Source organism: Heliangelus exortis, chromosome 8, assembly GCF_036169615.1.
Source record: "Heliangelus exortis chromosome 8, bHelExo1.hap1, whole genome shotgun sequence".
Taxonomy (NCBI): domain Eukaryota; kingdom Metazoa; phylum Chordata; class Aves; order Apodiformes; family Trochilidae; genus Heliangelus; species Heliangelus exortis.
Window position 1 is genome coordinate 21,143,766 of NC_092429.1, and position 27,161 is coordinate 21,170,926.

General features: G+C 35.3%; 1 protein-coding gene across 3 annotated transcripts in view; it reads right to left on the reverse strand.

Moving 5' to 3' along the window:
- Window positions 1-27,161, reverse strand: part of VAV3 (vav guanine nucleotide exchange factor 3) — a 158,572-nt gene that overhangs the window by 22,573 nt on the left and 108,838 nt on the right. For 2 of the 3 annotated variants that reach the window (XM_071750979.1, XM_071750977.1), the window contains exons 19-20: window positions 26,563-26,608; window positions 5,644-5,780 (exon numbers count right to left, since the gene is read on the reverse strand). In XM_071750979.1, the coding sequence (XP_071607080.1) occupies window positions 5,644-5,780; window positions 26,563-26,608 (183 nt within the window). The remainder of the gene's footprint in view (window positions 1-5,643; window positions 5,781-26,562; window positions 26,609-27,161) is intronic. The other variant, XM_071750978.1, reaches the window with a different exon arrangement.

Genomic DNA, 27,161 nt, shown 5'->3' on the forward strand with positions numbered 1-27,161 from the left:
CTGTATTAGAAAAGAATTATGCATAAACAAGTGACAGTCTTAGAGATCTGAACCTGTGTTCAGCAAAGCCACCTTGCCCTCTTTACCACTGCCTGCTCGAATACAGATCACCCTTTGCATCCCATCACAGTTTAACACTGGGCCAGCAGTAACTGAATGACAGACGCTCTCTATTAATGCCCCTCCCCTCCCTAATAAGGAAAGGAGAGAGAATAAGGGAGAGAGAGTTATGGCTTGGAAACTAAACTACACAGCTTTAATGAAACAGTAGTGATAAAAAGGAAAAATTACTAAATATATACAAATACACAGAAAAATTATATCACATTCCTCCCTCCTTCCCCCCAGTAACTCTCACATCACCACTGAGGCTGCAGGGCAGCCCTGGGAAAGTCCAGGCTGGGCTCCTGGAGTCAGCAGCAGTCGGGAGCTGGAGGCAGGGGCATACAGACTCAGGCTGGTATGGGTCAGGACCACAGGCAGACTAACAGACAGAATCCTACCAGGATAGCCAAAGCAAACAGGAACAGACTAAGGTGGAAGGAAGAAGGAAGAGGGCAGAAGGGTTTTGACCCTCGTGATGCCTCAAATTTATACCAAGTATGATGTTTATGGGATGGAATACTCTGGTCAATTTTGGTCATTTATCATGTCCGCTTCCTCCCTAAAGGAGGGCTGCAGGTGTGACCTTTTTACTCCTTTTCTCCTTCCAGAGCACAAGACGTTCCTCAGAGCTGAGCAGTGTCCTTGGCTCTGCACACCAGTCTCTAGCAGCAACTATAAACATCGAGCATTATCAGTCCCAGAAGCAGACACTGTCTGAGAAACTTGCTGTTAATTTCAGCAAGTGTAGCTACCTACAAGAAACTTAGCTGAAAACAAAATTACAAGACAGAAAATTACCTTTATCCTGGCCCAAACCAGGACACATCCATAAATTCAGTTTCCTCAGAAATATGAAAATATGAAATATGAATCCCCTCTGAAGTACAAACTTAACTACAAGCAGAGCTATGACATGGTCTCCCATCTAAGTGGTACTTATTTACAACAGTAATCTTATCTGAATAGCAAGTGATATCACAGTCAGTAAGATCAGTCACTGAAAAAAATATATTAATGAGAAAAAGCATTTGAAGGAGTACAATTGAACACTAGGTTTGTGCACGCCCCTGCACCATTTTTATGAGTAACATTTATACAAAGTAAAAGATAAACAAGATGACACATCGTGCAACATGTGTCCAGAACAAGAAAGCAGCCAAGGATCAAAATTTTAGGTGCTCAGGGACAGACCTCTGTTTTACTTTCTGAAAGTGCAAAAAGGGACATAATTTCAAATTTCAGCAGTGTTTCTTATGTTCATAGAGTCCTCTTGCAAGTCAGAAATACAGTCCAGACATTTACAGGATTCACTGTTTTTCCAGAAATGTATCTCCAAACTACAAAATCCAGAATAAAAGCTAGCTTTCATTTGCAGGTATTTAAATGCTTCAGTGTGCAGTGAATTATACCAAACTGAGGAGTTCTACCATCTCAATAATAAAAAAAAAAATAAAGCCATATTAGAGCCACTGAAGAAACGGTAGCATGAACAAGAAGACCAGATGGGACAACATAATGTCAACCTGGCATTACAGTACCTGGCTTAGATACTGCTGTCACAGAGATAGGAATCACAGCTTGTAAGTGACAAGTTAATGGCACTTGCAGCTAAAAATCAGTCATCTGGAGGATGATGAACATTCACTGACATGAAGTGGTGAGAAACAACATCATCAGTGGATGGACTTCTATGACAGGAACAGAACTAGTCTCTGACCAAGCAACAATCCTACAATTTCTTTAGATGTCACCACTTGGCAGATGCTCTTCTGTGCAGTTGTGTGACATGGATATATTGTTTCTTTGTGTTAGGAGAGACTAAAAGTAAAGCATGCATTCTATGGACAATACACCAAGACTAAATCAAAGCAGCAGCAGAAAAGTCAATGGACAGATTCATCACACAAAATGTACCCAAGTACTGTGATCAGTTCAAAACTCTGCCTTTGCATTTTCAGCAATATAATGCATTTAACACTGATGCAACCCAAGAAAGGCCTTGTCTCCTGAGACTAACTTCACATCACCTAAATGAAGATGGCTTTGTTAAATAAAAACAAATCCTTAAACAGAACAGGGTTTGATTTAATACACATTGCTAAAGGAAACAGCTCACTTTAAAATCCACCAAGGCTTGGTGTCACTCATACACAAAACCATGACCTATTGTCAAATTATCATTTCAAAAATTTATAAACTATCCATCAGCTCATTAGCAGCAGAAAAATTATTTTACCACCATACTTCACTTCTGCCCAGAATCTCTTTCTAAATTATATCTTCTGCTTGCTAATTGATTACTGTTGATGAATGTTTTGCTTGAACACTGCTATATAATGACATATCACTATAAAAGCAAAACAAAAGGGCTGGACAGAACTAGCTTTAAAATGTGTATTATACTACTAACTTTTATATCTAAATCATTACATGGTAAATAAGATACATATTACATGTATGTGTTCATATATATTCATATACATAAGGGTCAATGAAGCCCTCCAGTATATTTCATTCAATGACAGTCTCAGCAAGACTAGAATCTGATTCATGGCTTTTGTACCTGTTATAATGAGGGAGACTTTGTGAAGCCATTTGACAAATTTGCTCTCAATTTCCAAACTGCTGCCTGCTACTTTTCTATGGTGCTCTTTGTCTTCATGGGACGTGCACAGAACTAGAACTCCAGGACACTAAAAATACATATCTTATCATGTCCTTCACCCATTTGTGTTTTGTTACTGCAAAGCATGGTGAAGAGAGGAAGGAGGCAGATGAAAAATTACAAGCCAGTTGAGAAACAACAACAAAAAAACACCAAGAAAACAACCAACAACAAAAAAAACACAAAATAAAACAAACAAAAAAAGAAAGCCAACACACACACAAAACAACCCCATGGCACTTCTACACTGCTGCTTCTGCAATGTTTCCGTTTTATATCTAAGTATATTTACAATACACTTAATGTCTTTTGGCAGTTTATAGCAGGACCATTAACTACTGAAGTATTAAAATGTACATCTGGAATAGCTATTACTTGATATGGGTTTAATCTGCATCAAAGAAAAGTTGATTTTGAAAGGGAAAGAATCAGTCAAGGAATATCTATTCTTTTGGCATACTTGAGAAACACGATTGCCTGAGGATGTAGACTAATTGCAATGCAAATCTGCAAAATTAGATTACATTCTATCTTATGGTAGGCATTTTGGCACCCCTGAAACCCTACCCTTAGGTTAAGCAGCTACCGATTCACTGAAACCAAACTCAGGAGAGAAATATTCACATCTATAATAAATATCTGACTACTTCAAAGCTGCACTAGTAAAGCTGAAACAACTATCAGTGCTCTGGTTAAAGGGTCTGAAATTTCCATTTGAAACACCAACTTTTCTCCTCTACATCTGCTCAGCCCCTCTTCTTTTTCTTATTTCACTCTGCAAGTGTGCATGGAATTCAGAATACCATCTCACCTCTGTGATCACTCAGTTTGCCTCTCAGAAAAATATTTGCTGTTTCATGAAGGAAAAACCCCATACTTCTCCTGTGTTCTGGGCTGTGTAACAGGTGGATTCATATGGATATATCGTCTTGAACCACGACAACTTACAGCTCTCAGTTTCTATACAACCATTCACACATTAAATTAGCAGAATTTTAACCTCAAAATGCATTTGATTTCACTTAAGCTGTAGCTTACACATTGATAAGTAGCTTGTGCTTATTTCATGTAAAGAATGAAAAAATTATACTCAAGCTACCTGTATTAATCTACTACAAGCACTTGAATTTCTAAACTGACCAAGAGTTGACTTAAGAATCCATTTTAGTATTAGTTTTGCAGGTCAGCTGTAAGTTACTCTAAAACACCTTGAATAAAACCTAGTGATTTTAATACAAATTGTGTTTTGTGGGGTTTCCTAATACACATTTTTAAATGCAGATTTCATTTCAAGACTTATGAAAATGTCTGTGACAAGGCAGCTTGAGAGAAAGAAAAAACTCTCCTGAAAGATGCTAATGCAGATGCCTATTTCCATTAAGTCTACTACTAAGGGTTCTGGGGAGAAAGCCTCACACAGTTTCCAGTTTCACTTGTTAAACACAGTGAGATTCTACCTAAATTCGGCAGCATGTTAGGTACAAATCACATCTGAGAAAAACTGCAGTAGTTTGAGTTGATAGATGTTTGAGTACAATAATAGAATCAAGGTGCTGATAATTCTGGCTTGTACTATTTGCATTAGTCAGATTATTATCATCTAGCCAGTCCCAAATCAAGAGCATGCTTAAGTGCTCCTCTGGTTTAGTACTAAAGACCTTGCAAAACCAAGACCTACATGTAAAACAATATAGGTCAAAATCTGCCAAGCAACTTACAAAAAAAAAATAATCTTAGTGATGTCAAATATTTTTGGTCCACTATGCAACAGGTTTGGTGGAGCACAGTGGGGGTTGGTTTGTGTGCTGGGTTTGTTCAGAAGGGAGGTCTTATAATTACATACATATTTTTAAATAGATAAAGCAATTCTATTATTAACTACTTTCCCCAGTTAAACATTGTACAGGATGATGCAGTGGTATAGGAACAAAGTTCACTGACACATTCCTGAAGACACTGGAGAAGATTCAGTCTTAACTGAGGTCAGCAAGAATATGACCTGACTCATGCAACTCCCATAACAGACCAGGCAGTTTTTATAATTATATTCCTAAACTTATTATAGCCTCAAAGAAAAATTAAAATCATGAAGATAAACACAGGAAAAAAAAGACAATGACAGATGCTTCCCAATTGTTCTATTAATATGCTGAAAATTCTTCTCTTTAGCTCCATTTCCATTTATCCAACAGTACCAGTAGTATGTAGAATTCTAGTATGAACAATTAAGAAAATAAGAAAAATGAGACATGCTTTAATGCATTTATCTTTAAAATGAATGCATGGCAGCATTTTGAATATGTTTTTTGTTCTCATCTAAAAAGAAATTTCAGTAACAGTAGTATTGATGCAAACCACATGATATTAAAGATATATATTTTTATATATATATATATACCATCAAGGGAATATTCTTTTCCAATGTACATAAAAGCAGTCCTCAGCTCAGAAGTCACACAGAAGCTTAGGTGTGATTCTGTTTTGCAGATCTATTTCCATGCCCTGTTAATCTAGTATTTGTAACTGAATCTTGCCAGTATAATTCTGCTACATTGTGACTGAAAATTTCAAGGACTTTGCTGTGTATGTGCCAAACTAGAAGGACTGCCAATGTTCCAATGCCATGTTCTTGCAGATATATTCACCATGACTTTTACTCTGGGCTCCAAGAATGAAGCTTTACACAATACAGAAACTACTCCAATTTTAAAAGTAAAAACTGTTGTATTAGCCATTTGTTTTGGGTAAAGCACGAAGATAGTCTTTTGCTGTTCAAAAAGGGAAAAAGTTACTAAAGCAATTTATCATTAAAAATTTAAAATCTGTGACTTCATAGCCATAAGAATATAGCCATTTGCTAAATGATACAATACCTGCCAAAACAAGCTATGTGCATCTCCTTTAATTAGTTCAATAGTGTCCCCAATCTGGATGTGCAGTGGTGGCCCATCTTGTGTTGCTGGCTGGGGTATTCCATCATAGTTTCGAATTACTTGCATTTTTGGTAAGCCTGAACAAACAACAAACAAACAAAAAAAGCAGAAACAAAAAACAGAAGTCACCGTATACTTTCAGTTAATGGCAATTTTTTAAAAAAAATCTGAAGATGAGAAAAGCAATCAATCAGTCACCGAGACATTGCATCTTAAATAGGTAGCCAACTGATGCACTAAGGCAATGTCATAGAATTATGCCAAAATCTTTGTCTTCCCATCTTGTGGAAAAGTTGATTTTGAGGCTCCTCTCCATGTGCGCCCCTGGCTGTTCATAAAGTTCAAATATTAAGGCTATTTTTGTAGCTCAGGAAAAAAAATGTAATGAACTAGCATTAAAAGACACCAATATGGACAATTTCATCAGCTTTACATAAGCATTACCAAAAAGCCTACTGCTGATGTGAACACAGCTAGGAAAGTATCAATGACAATCCTTCCAGGCTTCTAATCAGACTTTTTCTTCTGTTTTCCTTTCTTTTTTAAAAAAAGAAATAATAATCAGATTTTGACAATATTTTTAGACACATAGCAAAGCAATTTGAGGTTTCATTTTCAAGAACTCAAGAAAACTAGTCCTTTCACATCAATATTGGCAGCATCTAGATGGCTGATCTGTGCTTTTTCAATGTATTAATTTTTTCAAGAGAGCAATCCACTTCTCGAGACACCAAATATTTTTCCCAAAGATTAGACTCTCTGCCTCTACAAAGAATTAAATCACCTTATAGCAACAGTTCAAGCTCCCACCACAAGCATATATCAAATGGAGGTAGGGGGCAAAATTTCAGCAGAAAAAGAAAATGATGGGCACTATAACTCCATATTCTTATAACTATAATGACATTTTACAAAAAAAAGAAAACCACAACCGAACACACACACAAAAAACCCAAAACTTTGGAAAAACTTCAAAGCTTTTAGAAAAGCAAGTTTTTTCACAGTCTTTACACTGCCAAAGAAAGCATTATTTTAATGCAACAGATCTATTATTAATTACTCGCCCTCTACCTTTAAAGAAAACTGAATAGAATAGTTTCCCTAGTTTTAACTGCACATGGATGTTAAAACTTGCTACAATTAAGTGGACATACCCATTTATAATGTTAACCAGAAAGTTTTGGTTAGGATTTTTTAAAAATATGTATTAATTAAATAGTCATACGAAACATGAAAGAGATCACTTTCAATAACAACTACACTCTGTATTTAAGTATAAATACTAATCCAAAGTGCTGATGAAATGTTAAGTAAATACCAGCTCTTATGTTACTCAACCCAAATGACACCATAACTTTCATTATTTCTTGAAATTATTTGTTATACTTCAAATGAGCACCTAGTTATTAGTAAGTCATTATTCCACTTAGGTAGATACTAGACTTTGTTTTATTTCTTAACTGAAGACTGCCATGCTTTAAAATACTGATTTAGCATCAACAAATGTTGCATCTCTTGTGTGGGAAATAAAAGCAATGCTGCACGCAAGTATCTACTCAAAGCTGACAGTAATACAAAGTTCCCTCAACACAATGTAATGATAATTCTGTAGACGTGATGAACAAACTGGAAGCCTGCACTCATCTTAGAGACATAATAGGAAGTCAAAACAAATGCACAAATAATTATTAGTGTTAGGAAACCTAATATCAGGAGATTTCATTTATTGGTGTGCAAAACCTTATACACTTAACACCACCTTTGTGATGATATCATCAGAAGATAACCAAAAAGCCCTCTCACACACTTTGCAGTGCAAATCCTGGTGTTTTATGATGATACTAGAACTGCTGAAATTAATAATAATCAATACATATAAAATGACATATTTCTGCTTCACTGGTAATTATGACTATTGGCATCACAGAAAACCAGGACAAAAGAACCTGGGAAACAGTCATGCTGTGTCAACCAGCAGAATTATTCAAAAGAACAGAATTATCATGTTAAAACACAACATGCCTACAATACTTGTGTATAATGTAATATGCTTAATTCTATAAAATCCAACAGCGATTCTGATTATAAAATTCCATTGGCAGATACAATGCTGAAAGATTTTCTCTAACATCTTTTGACATCAGTAGAAAAAATCCTATTTATTTCAATATGCTTTTGGGTTAGGGTCTTAAGAGAGTTCTTTATTTTGCTTCAGACCCCTTCTTAAAACTTCTTTGCCTCAACAGCTGCTGAAACTGCTAGAACTACAGCACTGATATGCTACAGCTGCCTCCTTCTATGGTGACCAACATATCTTACCCTTCTACTGTAATTTTACTGCCTATTTTTATCCAACTGTTTTGTTTGGTCTACACAGGAGTTCTGTGTGCTCTGTGTTGTCTCTGCTATGAACACACCTGCTTAGTACAAGGTGTAAATACTATCACCAGACCTACATAAATTAAAACCAGGAGTAAAAGAGGCACAAGGCTAGGACTCCTGTACATTGCAACAATACAAAAGAACACTGATTTCATTAATTACTGTATCATTTTCATTCACCTGTTTCAATAATGATACTGTGAGCTAGCATCAAAGCTACGGATCAAAGACATATGTATAAACAAGGGAAATTATTTTCTGGTGCTAATTATTGAAGCACACATTGCATTTGACTCAGATTCTGAAAAGTACTTTGTACCTCAAATACAACAACTGAAAGTAAATTCATTCTTCGAAAATAGGACTGAGTCAGAGCATACATATTCATTCCAGCATCAGCAATACCAGATGTGCAGATAGCCTGTATATAAATATATAAAGTAATGAAAGTGCAACTAAAGTGTTTTACTCTTATGAAAATGTGACCAAAAGGACCGGCCCCTGTTACTTGATTATTTTTTTTTTAATCAGTTTTTCTGGGAACAGAAACCTAAGTGAAATCTTTGACTCAGTTGATCAGAAACAAGCAGATACTATTCTGAAATGGCTATTTTTCCATGGATAAGTATTTTTCTCACAGGTCTTCTAACATCAAGCATGGAAGAATTAAAAGGGGTACATAAAAGTTAAGTAACTGAAGTAAAGAGTCAAAGAGCTCCAAAAGGAATACTCAGTTTTCTTTTCACCACATAATTAGTAATAGTTGCTTAGAAACAGTTTAGCAGTTTAGCATTGAGATAGTGCACTTTTATTTGGATAAAATCTAGTCAGCCCTTAACCTCCTGACCTAGACAAGGTACAGTAGGATGTAGTGGATCCAGTGTCATCCATCTTTACAACAGGAAAAAGCACATAAAATTCTTTCAGTTGTTTAGCAAGCCTATCCTAAAACTAGCTTGGTTTACTGTTCATTTTTGAATTTTCTTCTCTGAGCATTTATAATCTTCTGTTTTCCAGTGTAATTAGTTGACGGCCAACCTGAAACCATTTGAAGATGGCAATCCGAATAGTTTTTTCCTTGTCTGCATTTATTTTCATAATATAGTTATAGAGAGCATATCTAGCTATAGAGAGCATACATATCCCTTTTAACCTTTATTTTGCTAGGCTTATGAAGCCAAATTCTTTTAGCTTTCTCTCATAACAGACCAGTTCCTCAGAGGCAGTATAGAAACTGCATTACTGAAGTTCAGACAAGGAAAATATTCAAGATAATGTATATCTTGAAATTTCATTCTTAATTGGCACAGGGAGTTATTACACATACACTCGTTAGGAAGGCTGAGTACTTGTTGTAATAAGCATGTTATACAAACCTCAAATGTTTTAAGTGTCATTATGGATTAGTTATAAAAAAAAAATCAGTATAGAAACATTATGCATTAATGACTAATATGTGAAATATGATAAGCAACAGCAACACTGCCGTTACAATGTACATAACTGCAGTAATGATATTAACTGACAACTGCAGAAAACTTCTGGAAACACACTTGGCACAAAAATATGATTCATTAACATGTTTAAAAGCAGATAAAAATCCAGCACGAAGGACAAGGTCAGAATTTCAGCCATGCATTATTAGAGTTAATGTTAAAAATCCCATTGGCTTCAATAATGTCAGATTTCCAAGTGACTGAAAACTTCAGCAGCAGCTTCCTAATAAAGATGCAAAAACAGCCCAGGAGTTTCCAACCTTGAAATAAAAGAAGCAAACTCACACAGTTATTCCACCAATAAGTAGCAGATAATTACTTCACTTGAAAACCAGGAAAACCCTCAGATTCCACAGAAAGTCTTCATAGCCAACCTCTGGGTCACAGAACTAATACAAATTGATGATCTAAATTGTAGGTCATGAGAAAAGCTGAAAGCATTTTACTAGTCAGGGTTTACAAAGAACCTATTTGGTCATGTTACAGAGAAATAAAACCTTTCATAAACTGTGCCATGCATTGGAGTACTTAATTTTAGAAGTAACATAATACCTATTAAGTCAGGATGCTCGTTATACATGAAATGACAAGAACACACAAACTACTTGTATTCTTTATGGCAGCTCTGTATTTATAAATGACATTGAATGACCCTCTGAAATTCATGCAGATTCAAAATGTTATTTTTTGCTAACAACATGCATAATGCATGCTCTGTGATGACCTCTATCTGTCAAAATTGATTCCAGCATATCTTCAAGCAATCCAGAACACTGTCTATACTTTGAGCAGGGATCATTTTCACACCAGAATAATGACAGGGAGTACAGGAGACCAGGGTTCAAAGGTGACTATGTGGAAATACCATATGCTTCTAGCACAAAGACACAAACCATCTTTGTCAGCATTAAATGCCCATTCCCACTTAGAATTAGCCTTGGAGGAACACTTTTTTTTTTTTTTCTTTAGGGAAAATATAGCCTAGTCATCTTTTTTCTCGAGGGAAAATATAGCCTAGTCACCAAATACTTACAACCGGCTCCAAACCCCAGTAATGTAAGAGAAGAAAGCCTCCTGAGTTCATGAGGCTTTAAATCTGAAAAATAATTTTAGACTATCTGACAAGGCCACACTTTAGTATTTCTAGATTCTCAAGATAATGGCATTTGTCTTTCTTGCAGGAAGCATCATCCAGTCTTACTAATTTTATCCTTGCTTTCACCAAATGAGCATTTTAGGTGTCTGGACACTCCACATTTAATTTAAGCCTTTTTGGTTTATACTTTTGTAGTTACAAAAAACAAGGGAATGCAGCTTTGCTGAGGAATGGACTCACATTTAGTGACTGATAGGCCTTCCATAGCAAAAGCCAGAAGAAATACTTCATCTCAAATCTCAAAGTAGGTTGCATCTCCAGCCACCTTCACCCTCCACTGAGGAAATATAGGTAAAGTAATCCACAGCTGCATCTCATAGCCTCATTGGATTAAATGGCTGAACAGTGCCATGAATCATTTTAACAGCACAAACTCAAGACACATAGTCAAAGGAGACTTTGTATTTAAATAAAAGTGAAGAAATCTAAAATTAGTATTTACACCACCGTAAGTAAACTTAGATTGTGAAAGCTTCAGATCAATAAGCATAACTGCAGATAAAGTAACAAGGAGTTGCAATTAAAATTAAGAGTTAAAAACAGGTGGGTTGGTAAGGACAGCAATGTAAACAGCAGATGGGCAGTTATACCCACAAACTGAGCATACATGAAAAGAAACATCAGTTTCACTATCTTTTTTGGTAGCATCTTGGTCTAATACTAGTATTACAAAAAGCTAGTTAAAGGAAAGCTCTGTTCTGAGCATGGAAACAGAAGTCGTCTGGCATTCTCTCTGCTCCTCAAATCATCTCTGCTTGCTCCAGTGTATTCATTTCTGTTCCGAACGATGTTGTTGCAGAATTAACAATAACCTGGATTCTCTTCTGTTCCACAACCAGGGCAAGCCAATAGCTTTGCACGGTTACTGCCAAAGGCTAAACTTGTCTCTAAGGACTTCTCTAGCACAAGAAAAGCAACACAACATTATCCCTTACACAAAAACACATTCATTTTCTGGGGCTGTGTATTAATGGAGTGAAAGAACATAGGTGTGTATTTTTTACTCTCAGGCTAAGTACTTATGACACAAATTACAGAACTCAGGTACATAGAGTAAGTCAGCACAGTCTTTTAAGTGCACTCTTCAGAGTGACAATGATTTTAAATAATTACTACTGGACAAAATTAATACAATTAATAAGTACACAGACACACCTCAAAGAAGATATTTTAGTTGAACTTTTAATTCTCCCAGTCTTAAATCATTATTTTTCATATGTCACCATAATTAAAACTTCTAATTTTAGATGTAGCTTGTAAGCCTTATATTCAGGCAAGATGACTGAAATGCTGACCTAAGAATCAGCTTTCAATATTTCACTTGTCTTCTCTTGGCCATTTGATATTTTTCATAGGACTTAAACACAGACTCCAAGTCTGCTGCTTGACTCAATTTTAAATAAAAAATCTTCAAAAGGCTGATTATTAAACCATCTTACAGCTACCATAAGCCCTAATCAACTGTTTAAGCTTCTGCTAATTATATAGGTATATAAGTAGAGCAGTCTTGGCAGGGCTTTCTTCCATAAAAAAAGAACTCAAAAGAATTAAGGGGAAGGGGTCCAAAAATATTTACGATGTCATAATTAAGATAAATTTCTAAAGCACTCCAAACCACATCTGATAAACGTTCCCATTTCTCTTCCACTTACACAGAAACAGAAGATTTAAAGACATCCCACAGGACAAATAAAACTACTGAAGACTTTATTTATCTTTACAGTCCAAGCCCTGTTCTCTATAACTGTCCCCACCACTGTATCTCCTTGAAAACCTTCCTGAAGCAGCCTTCAGGGTTCCCTCCAGTCCTTAACTACCTGTCAAATCTTCTGTAATTTTTCCAAGACAATTTTTCCACCACTTCTCTTTAATGCTGCATATATAAACTGTATTCTTGGCAGAGACCTCTGCAAAAATGGTCAACCATTAACTAAAATGAAGGTGTGTGGGAGGAAAAAAATCTGTCTGCTAACAGTCTGATCAACAACTTGTTATCAGGAGAATGGAAAAAAAAATCACAATTCAGTAAGTCCTTTTGCTTCTTTCCATTTTGTAGACCTGATTTTTAGCAAAAAGCTAATAATAATAATTAAAAAAGCTAATAATAAGTAGCTATACTTCCATCTTCCACTTAGGATCCACAAAAAACTTGGAGCTACATTTGGGACCATAGCAGGAGTTCATTTCAAGGAAAATAAACAAGCATCACCACATTATTCAATTTACATGATTGCATTTTGAAATTGTGTGACTTCTGAAATATTTCTACACAGATACAATTTTTTAATCACATTACAGTAGTTCGTTTTGCTTAAAGAATGATGCACAAACTGACATCTTCCCCTGCTCTAATCATCAGTATTTGACTTAGCTCAAATGTTTTTCCAGCAGAGATATTTGAGGATAACTCTTTCTTTATGCTTAATGACAATATGAGTAGCATTAGGAAAATTGGCAGCATGGGAGCAGGGACACTCACTGACTTGGACAGCCCCCCTTTCAGCAGATGCTTTAAGTTTTCAGGTCTTCCAAGTGAAGGCCAAACTTAATGTTCACCTTAGTGCTCCTACAAATGAAGCTAGCATTTCTTTTGATCAGAAATAAGTATTTAGCAAAGACAATTCAGAATCCAAACTGAGGTTTCAGAATTTAATTTTTTATTTAGAAAAATAACTCCAACAGAAGGCATTTGCTTAACTCCTAAGCAGGGACATTCATTACTTTCATTTTAAAGTATTTGGAAGGTTGCCTCTATGCAAGAAAAAACAGGCACTGCAAAAATGCTTCTGAACATCCATACTTTTAAATTTAAGAAAAAAAAAAAAGTCATAAGGGCTGCCTTTAGAGAAGGAATTAACTTATTATTCTGATGACCATTTGTCTTTGATGCCTTTAAGGGTGGTTCTGCTCAACTCAGATTCATTCCTTAGGTTATTTTTTTCTCTGTTTCTCAAAACAGAGCAGAAAACTCAAGATTTCAGAAAGTCAGGAGACAAAAATGTTAGAACAGAGCAACAGCAATCTGAAAATTAGTGAAATACAGTGTATGAAGAATCTACCAGCATACAAATATCAACCCATTCCTGTCTGCACAGCAAATGTTTCCAGGAGCTGTCCTAGGCATCATTCAAACTCTCATACTCTTGAGGTACATACATTGTTTCTTGTACATCCATATGTTACTGCAGAAATGAAGGATCCTATTTTCAGAAAGCCAAGATAAATTTAGCAGAAAGATTAGGTATCACCAACTCCAGCTGCACTTGTTAAATCTTTGAATTTTTTAATTACTACTTGTTTTAAGTTTAACACAAACTTTAGCATAATAATCTAGAAAATCCAGGCATGCCATAGAAAGATAACTGTGGATTGCAAATGCAAGAAAGGATGCTTAAACTAATAGAAATTTCTTGTGGAATTGTCTAGTTTTCATTTGTTCTGATAATGTAATCATAGTAATGTAATGTAATCAATATAATTTCAGTGTAATCTAGTAGATGAACTGGGGATATAAATTTTTAAAATAATGTTGCTTAAAAACTAAGGAGATTCACTGTTTTGGTTTTTTTAATCCAGCAAACTAGAATTTAGGCATATGAATTTAAAAATGTGGTACATGAGGTGCTGCTTTTTTTATAAAAGCACAAAGTATGAAATAAGCAGTGGTAATTAACACATCTTTTAATGTGGTGCCATAGACAGGCATGGCATTCTAAAATGTGTATTTGTTCAAACAAGTACCTGCCCTCAGGAACCAACAACTTATATTGGGCAGACACTATAGATGAGCTACGAAGGTGTGTCCAGACAGTAGGAGATTATGCGCAGCTAAAGACTCCAAAAAACAGGAACAAATCTTGGAAGATAAAAATCCATTATTCCACAGAATTACTTAGAGCTATATTTTTAATCCTACCTTCTGAATAATCCCAGGGATAATTCTGCATCAAGCAGAAAGAAGAAAAAGGCTTGAGAAAAAGAGCCACATTGGAAACTGACTAACATTGTGCGATGCCACGAATCTAGTAACACTTCAGCATTTTTCTATTGATGAGCATAAACACTGGATAATTTTCTAAAGAACCTGGTCAATTAAGTATAAACAAACATAAATTTTGTCCTTTCTAAATATACTAAAAATATGATAGTCCAATCTCACAGTGTGCCTGAAAGCATGGCACAACTGGAGTCGACTTTCAACAAGTCTATTGAGCACAAATTAGTCAACCTGGTTACTACACTGTTCAAGGATAGCAAGATGGTGGCTGTGTACAAAATAACTCATAAAAACACACACTTATGCCACCTAGAATCTTTCACAGGTCTCAAAATTTAAAAACATGAATTGCTGAAAATGTGCTGGAATTTTATTAATTAAACATTGCAAAAACTAAAAATACCTTTCATGCTATTTCTTTTCTGTTCAGTATTGACTAACAGACTCTCCCTCTAGGATAACAGACATTAGTCCCCATTTCTACTTCTTTAAAATAGTTTTCTGTCAAGGGAGGAGTTTTGCATTATTACATAATGTGATGGGGAAGTGGCTGCTGCCTGGCAAAGCAGACAGGTTCCAGCAAATAACAGAATAATCTTACCTATGTGAATCCTCTTCATAATGTTACACAATTCTTCAGAATTTTAAGTTAAATGTTCTTCAGATCTTCCTCTTCAAACATTTGGGTTTTTTTCTGTGGCCTCTAATCTGATCACAGCAGATACCTCTTATTTTTTAACTGAAAGTTCTTAACCTACATGCAATAAAAACTCAGGCTAATACAGACCTTTGTATAGAAGGATCTGTACATGAATGTTGCCAAGAATTATGGCATTACACTGAGAAATGTAAAGATACTTGCTTTGTCTGAAACAAACCTCCTTACAAAAAGTATGCTTAATGACTTCTGGTTTGTACAGGATACAGGTAACAACATATTTTCTTTGGGAAAAGAAAAAAAATGCTTTCATTACAAAACATTTGTGTTATAAAGGTGAAAAAGGATGAGTACGTACTTCACAGTTACGACATTGTAGCTAAAATTCCTCATCCCTAAATAATAAATACTTGTGATTTGATTTCTATGCTGCATACTTTTCACATTCAAGGCATTGGCAATCTAGGGAAATAAATCCCATGAAATACAGAAGGCACAGTATTTTGTGATACCTCTAAGATTTTCCATGAATTTGTTGTATTCCCTAACCTTACCCAGTTAACACTGATGTTCAGACCACTGACTGCCTTGCATCTCTGATCTCGCTGTCTTCATTTACAGGATTCTCTTTCTCTTCTAGAGGGAGTGGCATATCAAAAACTATGTCCTATCCAAAACAAAGACTTCTGCAAACTCCCAACCTCCTTATCAAAGAAAAATATTTTCAATTTTTAGCACAAATTCCAACAATTTCTTAAAATTAAACAGCTTCCTTTTTTATATTTACTTACAAGTAATTTATCCTTCAAGAGAAAAATTAAAATATATAATAAAGTCATCCACAATCACTTGATCTTTGCTGCAAAATCAAGAGATTATTGGTAAATAAACGTAGGCAATAAGGATGGGAATCAAGTCCACTGCTACGGGTTGATGTTCCATCTAACCTAGGATGAGGATATTCTGTCACACCCCTGCCAACTGTATAACCTCAGGACTGAAATGGTTCAACAACCCAGTCAGAAAGAAAAATCACTGATTTTCCCCATCTCTGCACCATCACTATGTCCCTTGACCAGTTTTCCATTACTTCATTGAAGCCCTGTGAGCAGATGATCATTAGATTCAAATGAAAGGGCAGTGAGGGAACACCTGGGTGAGAAAAAGCATCACACCTTATAGCAACAGCCTGTACTTATGTCACAGAATCACCAGAGGTCAAACTGACACCACCAGAACATCCAGAGATGGCTCTTTCTCCTAAAAATACCACCCTGAGAAAAGAATACCCCTTATCCACTTAAATCCCAGCATCAGCTCTTCAAGCTTAGTTTATCATTTCATGTTTCTCAGATGCCTGAGCCATGTGCAGGCCAATGTACAATTACAGGATTTAAAGCAATACCACCAGAAACAGACAAATAAAAACCCAGCACACAATGCACAGGAGCAGAGATTTAAGTCCCTATCATTAAGTCTCATACCCTTTTCCTTTTGAGTTTTCTCCTTATTTATCAACTCTTGTCCCCATCAAGCATATGGGGAGGGAAACTGTAAGACAACCTATGTGGTCTTATGGGGGGAAAAAACACAAAACCCACCATGGAGGTGGAGGATGTGGTGGCATTAAGTGAATTCCATTGATCACTGCTAGTTGCAAAACAACTGCTACTGCCAGGGGTGAGATGTCATTCTAGAAGGAAAGCTGCTGTCTATACATGCAGACTTTGTTGTTTTATCATATTTCATGCAATTTGTTGCTGTCAAACCCAATTAAAGGAAAAAATCCAAGAGCAGTAAATATGTTCAGCTTTATCATCTGAAGTAAAAGACATACTGCTTCATGCTTCCCTTTCCCCATATCTCTTATTCTAAATGGGCTGGTTAAAGAATAACTTGTAAGGTTAGTGGAACTGAGGCACATTTTCAAAGTATCAGATAATGAAGTTACTATTTAATTCCCTGCTACACACTAAAGCTTAAGAAATGCAAGTTATGAAAAGTGCAAGATTGAACGTGTCTTCTATTTATTCACAGGTTAGCAAGAGCAGCAATGAGGGCTGAACTTAAGTGCTTTCTCTGAATCCCCTTTAAAGGTACCTTACCTTTTTTCTCCATATAAACCAAATCAAAGGGTTAAAACAACCCAGTTTAATGAACTGATTCTACTGAAAAATTAATCAGATTAATTTCATACAGTCACAATTTGGAAAGACCAAGTACTAAAATAATTCAAATATTAAATTGGCGAGTTGTTTAAATGTGATCTGCAATCAAAACCATCTTGGTACCATAGAAATAGGAGGGTAAGTGTGACAGGAATGTTTTAGAAGAACTCAGCGTTAACAGACATCTTGACAGAGACATTTGACTTTTGTATGAGGTAAATTGGTAAAGCCTACTATAAAAACAGAATTTGAAAATATATGGATAAATATACGGTAAAGTAAAAAAAAAAAAAAATTTAAGAAGGAGATCTGGGGACACTGTTTAGAGTTCTTTGAGAAATACAGTTAATATGAGCTTATATATTAATATGGATTAACAAAGTATTTTTAATGGGACTCACTATGAGGCTCTCTTCCAGTTTTCATATGAGAGGAAAAGTTCCTCGCAGATAAATAAGCAACAAGAAAAGGAAGAGACGGGAAGTAAAAGGTTGAAAAAGTAATATTTCATTAAAATAAGGTGGTTTCCAAAAGAGTCACCCAAATGAATCCATGCTTGACTTCTGTTGTTCAAAATTAATAAGCTGTATTGAAATGTGAGTAAAAGCGGAATAAGTCTTGTAGAAGGTGCAAATTTTTTTCTTTATACAGAAAGAAATTTTTTGCAAAGAATTGAAGGAGCATTTCATGCATTGAAGTGTCAGTACAATAGGATAACAAACTGCAGAAATAACTTTGGCTGGAAGAACCTTTGGAGGTCAATTGGACATAACCATCCAAGATGTAACTTAAATACACAGTAACATCAAATGGGTGGAATATTCATACATGATGATGGTCTCTAAACCAGGTACCATCACACTGACAAGAGATATCAAAGGAATTGCTAAGTATTCTTTAAAATCTCTTCAGGTCAACCTCTAATTCTCCTGTGCACCAATGCTAAGAAATTTCTCAGAGCAGACCACAGCACTAGAAAGATCAGCCACTCTTGGACCTGAAAGTATGCAGAAAAGCAAACAGAATGGTTAGGATGTACAGGAAAGCTTCTGTAGCAGAAGAATTAAGCAGATGATGGATCTTCAGGTAAAAGAGACATGACTGGAAGAAATACAACAGTTTATGAGTGGCATGGAGATCAGTGACCAGAGAAAAAATGTTCATTATTTCTATGTTTGTTATTCACCCTTCTGATTCAGAAATTAGGAGCTGTTAGGCAGCAGGTTTAAAACAAACAAAAAGTAGTACTTTATTCAAACAACTAATTAGGACAATAACTTGTTCAAGGATGTTGTGAATGTTTGATCAGTTAAAAAAGTGATAACGAATAAATGAAAAAAAATTACTAGCTAAGAAACAAAACCACAAGGTACTGGGACTAGTATCACAACAACCTACCAAATATTTTATCCATAAGCATGAATTTAACTGACTACTATTGCAGATGAGTTCCTGGGCTAGCTTGGCCTGAAGCCTAACTCAGCCTCATTGTTCTCTTCTCTGTGAAGCTGAAAGAGGCGAGCAGATTAAATCTCCTGAAAAGCAGCATCACTTTCTCAGGCTCTTGCCTCTGGCCCCTTCTACTAAGCTGTAAAACCTTCCTCAGGCAGAAAGCAGAGGCAGTTCTGGAAGTGCTGCTTCTGTGAATTTTCTGCAGTCTTTTTTTCTCCCGTGGGATGGTTGCTTTCAGTTTTACAATGTTTCCCAAATTCTTTGTGTGAGAATTACTTTGAAGTCATGATCAAATACTGATTTAGTTAAATGAGTGAGGCACAAAAAAAGAAACCATATGCTTTAGAGCAATGTTAAAATTCAGTAACTTTTGACTATTTTTAATCATTCATTGCCTTATTATCTTTGTTTTGCCTTCTGAGAATGCCAGTACCCTGAAGATTAAAATCAGACATGAAAATACATGGGTAAGTGCAATATTCCTCTTGAAGATGATGAGATTTTTAAGTCCTGATAAGCTCTAGCAAAATACTATACAATTATCTTCTACTTGCCATGGTAACTAAAGGCAACTTTTAGCCGTATGATTTCTACTTGTGCTTTCTTTTTTTTTAATGGTGCTGTACTGTTTTGTGTGTGCAAAAAAGTACATTTTTTTGTTTTGTTGACCATACTTGTATGCCCTTTTTGTCCACTCTTACCTTAAGCTTTTAATTTTTTGCCACCTGCCAACTGCCTTGTAGTTATCTGTAAACAGATAACTGTTTTGTTTAGAACAGTCCCTGTTTAGAGTGCTTTTATGCAGAAAAAGAGAAAGATGCTGTAGGAGTTTAACTCACTTCACCTTAAAAATTCTGGTAATACATGTTGGATGTATCGAATACTGTGATTTCTCTAAGAGAAAATTAAAATGGCAGTTGCTCAAGATACAAAGTCCCAAAAATATATCCAATAAGACAAAAGAGCCTAAATTACTCAAATAAAAACTAATCTCACAATCCAGCTAGACAAGGATGAAAGAGTTTGACAAAATAAATATATTTCACCCTTTGGCATCTGGGTCTTCTGATGTTTAATTAAAAGAAAAGGCTAAAGGCTATATTCTTCTCTGAATGTTAGCTCACTGCTGAGATGCCAAAGGGACAGGCACCTTTAAAAATACCTCTCCCCAACAGGAATGTAAAAATAATTTCAATTTAAAATATAACAACCCAAATAAAAATCATTAAAGTGCATTTGAAATGCTTCATTGGAAGACAAAACTCTGCCTTGCCTTCCAGAAATGCAGTAGTGGAAAATTTCTCAGTGCAAAACATTAGACATGTTCTTTCTTGTATCACAACAAAGATGAATTCATTATTTTGGGTTGCAACAATAGCTCAGCATTAGCAATGATGCTGAATGCAATATGTATTCCTCACACATTTTTCATACAATTGTGAGATAAATTTATTTGATCTCAGAAACTAGGTCATGCAATTCAGTTCATTTCTGAATTCACTGTTGCTGAGGTCCACCTGGAAGAAGATGTCCCATTAACTGCTCCTAAGAATGTTTGAGACTCCGGTCTCAACACAGTCCCAGCCACATGATGTAAAACATTTTAAAACATGTCTATCAATATGTGGTCAGGTTACAGCTGCAATCCAAGTCCTTCAAAGACTACAGAACATTCAGCATGGCACAGCACTGCAGCAAGGAGTATTGCATCTCTCCAGCTCAGGAGTTTTCCTTTTGCAGCAAGTGTGCTCCTAGCTGCCCTGTTAAACCAGTTCTTACCTGCAATTCACCTGGTTCACAAAGAGACATGTACTGCATATTTTATATGTTCCTTTCAAACAAAAGTTGTTTTAAACAAAGCGTTTAGCTGCTGCATGAGAAGGCAAAACCATCAATAATCCAATAAACTCCAAAAAAAGCTAAACATATGTGCTATATGAGTATAATCAAATCTAGTTCTGGGTTTTGTAACTTAATACATTACCAGGTTTACCTGCTTAGCAAATCTACTGCTCCACAAACATTACAAAATTACGACTAGGGAAAACACACAAAATTATATATACTTTGTTATGATTGTTAATAATAATCTAATAGATTCTAATAGAAATACTTTACTTCCAGGGGAAGAAGACCTTTTAATTCCTTCAAGTTTCTAAATTACTAATTTCTCTTTTTTTTAAGCCGTAAAGGCTTTATTTTTAAAGCCACGAGCTGCATTTTTTTACTTACAACAGGTAATTGTAAAACTAAAGCAAAAGCACATGAAGGAGCAGGTCATTCTGGTTTGTCTGCATGCAGCAAGTCTCCAAGTCTTCCAGTCAGTTAAAGGATGTGATTAATATTTTACTACTATGAACCTTATCAGGTTAACCAATACCAGTAAGCAGTGGGAAAGACCTCAAACTTGTCAAACAACAAACTCCTCACTAGGTATTTAACAGAGAAAGAAATAAGAAAAGAAATAAGCCTGTGGGACTCTGATCAAAGTCCCAGGGGAAGATGCAGAAACAAATGGCATGTGAGGGTTTGCTCTACTCAGTCTGAAAGCAAAGACAAGAACTATTAAAAGGGGGCTGCTGTTCACACCTTCATTTTACTGACAGGGAAAATAATAAAGTAACACCACCAAATGTGCTAGAAAAACACCCATTTATGTATTTCTTGATTGTATACACAGAAACCTCTTTACTAAAGGAAAAAACACTACCTTAGTCTAATCCATCTTGACAAAGACATTGATAACGAGGAGACAGTTCGGCTCCTAACTGCTCATGAGAAAACTAAATACGGGGGGCTTGTTTAATCCTGTTTTTTAATTTTTGAGATACATTCTTCAGCGGCTTAAAACAGAGATCAGCTCTTGTTTTCAACAGTGATATTGACAGCCACTTAGTAATGGACCACCAGAGATCCAATCAGAATCACAGGTATCTCACCGCCATTGAAGAAATGGAGAAATAATGCCAGTTTTCCAGTACTGGGCTACATGTTGCTGAATGTAATCTTTTCTTATCCAAGAAACTGGATATTCTCAATCTATTGTCTAAACTCACTCTATGCAGTCAATTAGAACTACCAAACACTTGCTTGGGCAGTTCATAAGAGAAGACAATTACGGATGTGCTTTAAATTCTTACTTAGAGAGTAATTTAACTGTCACAAGTAAATGCTTGGCAAAGAATTATTTACATGTTGGAATACCCCAGCATTTTAATTTGGGACAGGTTTTGCTTTTGGCTGGGCATACAGTTGGAGTGGCACTGAAATGGGACTCAAGATTCGACTTGCATGCTGCAGAGCACACCTCATCAGACTTTGTTGAAATTCCCCACAATCTAATAAACATTCTTTGCTGAAAAGGAAATTTAAACTGGTAATATTACACTATCCCATAATTTTTCCTATAAAGATGAGATGCAGTCATTGCCACAATACACCAGTATCTGAAGATTCCTTCACTGCCTAGTAATCATATATAACAATGACACAATCCAGTTAAAAGATTCCACAATCACATTTCAACAAAATATGAAGTGTGCAGTAGCTCATTTCCCACTAAGTCTAATTACATAAACTGATCTCCAATGCCCTATGTCTCCTTGCACAGATTTTATATATTTTTAACGCAAATATTTCAGGCCATAAACCCAGTTATTCTATTCACATTCTCTTCTCTATAATGTGTCAAATCAATAACACATGACTGCTTCACAAAGCAAGTATGGACAAGGCACCAACCAGAAATAAAACTACCTCTTCTTAAAAACATTCTTTTAATTTTACTTTTTAATAGTGTGTCCCCAAACAAACCCCACTAATTAATATATTACTTTATTTAAAAGGAAATATACTGTTTGTCCTGTCATAAACTCACTTTTCTAATCTTTAGTCCATGCATCTAAGGAAAATTAGCTTTTTTAGAAGTCAGACCATGCTCAGCAACATTCTCTCACAGATCAAATTTTGACTTTATTCTGTAATTAGTCTTGAATACAAGGCTTCTATTATTTTTACCAAGTTCATGCTTCTGATATGAAATATATTATCACACTTTTAGAGATTACAGTTCCCATATGTATATTAGAAGTGTTTAGGGTAAAACTAGTTTTTAAAACACCAAGCTGTGAATCTATCAAATTTAGACTATAACATTTTAAAAACAGCAAAAAAACCCAGCAAACATTAGCTATTAATCCAATAGATGGGAAAGAAAATTAATTCACTCTATTATTATATTACCTTTTAAAATAATATTTCTTTTTAAAATAATATTTAAATTATATTACATTCTTTCAATACATTGCATTTTTAAATATTTCTATTAAAAACATTGGTTGGGTTGCATCATCCTTCTCAGGAAAACATATATAAAGAGTTAACTTTTGGTTACAAACATACATCTGAACAATTCATTAAGTCAACAGTACAAATCACACGCATAAAAATTCTCATGACATTCCTTACACAAAGAAAAAAAATGTTCTATAAATATCACTTCCAGGCAAAAATTGACACCTATCTAATCACTTCTCAAACATATTTAAGCAGAATCTTGTTCTACAGTAAAATACAAACTCTAGACCAATTTTTTTCCCGGCTTTACAAGTGCAGATGCATTTAAAGGTTCATGTGCTCAATGGATTTTATTATCTGCTGATTAATCCAAAGAAAGGTTACCCAAAACCTATCTCTCCTAAAACTTTGTAGATGGACCAATTCAAGCCAGATTTTTTTGCCTTCCAATCTGTTCTTCACTTGTGCAATTTCTGCAAACCTTTTTCTCATGACTGTCATTTCCCAGGAATTTCCCTGCCTAACCATCCATTAATCACTTTTCCTTCTACCCTTCCTTCTTATTAAGCACAAAGCAGTTCCTGAGGAACAAGTAGTCACTGTCACACTTTTAACCAAATTTCAAAGAAAAACAACAAAACCACCACGAACAACTTATTGTTTATAGAGTAATTCATCTAGGTAGGTTTCTCCATCATCAAGATTTACCAGTGGAAGATGAGGTATTTTAATCCAACATCCTCACATTACTTTGTTTAGCCCATCCTACTCTCAGTACTTCCTAACACACTTAAATGGTTTTTCTTTCAGGGTTCAGCTATGTCAGTAAAGGTTAAATTTGGCTCTAACAAGCAGAGAAAGGAGAAGCCACACACGTCAGTTTGACTGTTGCGTGCCTCCCACATTCATTATTCTTTACTGAAACACAGAGACAACAGAAAGTGACAAGAAGAAAAGAATATCAAGAAGTTTATGTTAAAATACTTACAGCCTAAAATAACTGTATTTACTGCTGGTATCAAACTCCATAATTTAGGTACTTTGGGTGCCTGATAGATTCAGAGCAAATGCCTGCTTTCCTAAATTAGTAACCATGCTGCACTGTAAAATGTAACAGAGGTAGCAACAAACTAGTCTGGGCAGCAGACATACAAACAAACAAACAGATAAATAAACCAGCACTATAAGATTTGTATTCCAGAGATTTATATGCCAATGCACATAAATGCAATAATATATGCCTGAAATGACGGATGCCTTACAAGTGCTACTCTCTAGATAACATCTTCTGTCTCTCAAGGCACTATGCAATCTGATGAGCAATATTACTTCAAATATGGAAAAGACAAGCCAAGAGTTTACCAAAGACATTCATGTCCTTAAAAGTTCCACCAAGTTACAGTTGGACTCAGCACACATACGCTGGCAAAATGCAAACAAAAAGCTCACTTCATTTGAAAAGTGACAAAGTATACATACATGTTAGTAATATCTCCTTAATTTTTATTTATATTTGCTAAAAACAATTCAAAATGTCAGAAGCAATTCTGTAAGACGGTCTTCGGCAACAATATCTCTAATAAAGATATAACAAAGGGACCTTAACATAATGCACATGTTCAGCATTTCTATTGCTTTCCAAAATACAATGGGGACCAAGGACTCAGTAAGGCTGCTGGGACAACTCAAAGAACTGTTCTGTGTAGGTAAATAGATGGGGTAGAGGGGAGCAGAACCATATTTGAGGACACTGGTTTCACACTGGTTTTAAATGTCTATTTGATTAAATGACTCTAGTGATTTGAATGGTACTTAGACTTCAATACAAACTAATTTTTAAGTATCCTTGATATAAAGATCATGTAAATACTTCCATCAGATTTCAACAGCAAGTAAAACCACTGGTATACTCAAAAGGTTCTCAAAGCTAAATTACTTAACCTTTTAGGAGTCTACAAGAGACAGCTATCTTTAAGATCTGGACCTGCAAGGGGTATTCTGCCAGCACATATTATACTTCACTGCAACATTTACCACTCAGTCCCCACTTGAAAGAAATATTCTCATCCTCTTCTGCATATTTAATTTATATGCTTGATATTTCTCCCTCCCTGTATTAACTTTCAGAGTTACAGGGTGCCTTTTTTTTTTTTTTTTTTTTTTTTATAATGAATTCAGTCAACAACACAGAGAACTATTTAGGAGTATTATGAAGTAATTTCTCTTGCTAGAGGGAACCAAGTGACAATACGTGTTCCAAAGCATGTCAAAGTTTGTGATTAAGAAAGGTGTGGTCTGCTTCAGCTAGTTACAACATTCAGACTTCTAGAGCCAAGGCAGCTGCAATGCTAGTAGCACAACCAGCATTCCTAGTTTTTGAAAAGTGCTTAGCTCTGCCAGGCTGTAATGTGGTGTATAGAGTTGCCATCATGTTTAATGTTTGACTACAAGTATTCAGGTGTTCACACTTAGAAATATTTAATAATCCACACCTTAGTTTTATTCCAAATAGCATCTGCATAACAAATCTCCAGTAATTAAGCCATACAGAAACAAAGGACATTGTAAAGGACATGTAATTACTGTAAAAAATAACACTAAAAATATCACAGGTATAGTGAAAACCATTGAGTACGTTATACAGACATATAATGGGCCTCCAGAGGAAAGGTTCACCCACTTGAATATGCAATCTATAAGCAAGCTTCCCATTTTCTCAAGGGCTGCTGCTGTCATGATTCCACAAAATTATCTACTATAAACTAACAGGAAGAATAAAATCACTTCGAAATTTTACATAAAACTGCAATTAGTTTATGACTTTTAGAAGAGCCACTCATATTCAATATAGCCAAACACTGAGCACCACTACAGTTAAGAGAGCTGAGAATATCTACAACTTTGCATATCAGAACCTAAACTTTATAAGTTTTTTAGCACTTACTTATTTATTTTAAAACTGTGGAGTCAGTAGGGTGGGTCATGTTAAACAAAAGCCCAGAGGCATTCTGTTGTCAAGGCAGAACTAAATCACTCATTTAAGAAAAATAAGAAAAAAAAATTTAAGAGTTTAATCAGCTGACCTCATCTTTGACATCACAGAGCAATCACATTAGACCTTCATGACTTTAGCAGCAAAAAGTTCTCAGTATTGCATTCTTTACAATAGTGTTCATAATGGAACTTGATAATGTGAGCTACCGCTTTCTCAGTCTTTTTATTTAATGTTTAACTATTAAAAATTCATGACAAACCTGGGTCCACGTGTCTGGAGTTTCTTCTAATTCCATTTGTTCGTTTCTGCACAGCAAAATACAAATCAAGGATATGAACAAACATGTTTTCCTGTAGGCACATTGCACTCCTTTCATTCCCACAATCTACTAGGCAAAGATCATTTTCTTAAGTTTTTTCCCCCAGCCACCACCACAATTATCTTTATCGTGTAAAATGATCATACTTTGAAATATATTCTTAATAATGTAGCTAGTTTTTTCATATATTCCACTTTTTCTGACACTAGGCTCAAAACATTCTTAGCCCATGGAGAGTTTATTCATACATCAAAACCTTTTGATATCAAGGATAAATTTCTTTATTATTATTTATAAACAGGATAGCAGGAAAATACGCAGTTTAGCATTATCTGCCCCACATGATGTCAAGTAAAAAACAGCTTTGATGCCTTTCTGTGTTGCTTTAATAAAGTAGAAATGTCCACTATTCCTACTTTGTACTTAGATAGAATTTCCGATACAATTCTTAATTTCCTTATTTTCTAGGCAAGTACTTAAATATATTTAGTAACTCACCTCCCTCTTGTTTTTAATTTTAGATGAAACAGATCTGAAGT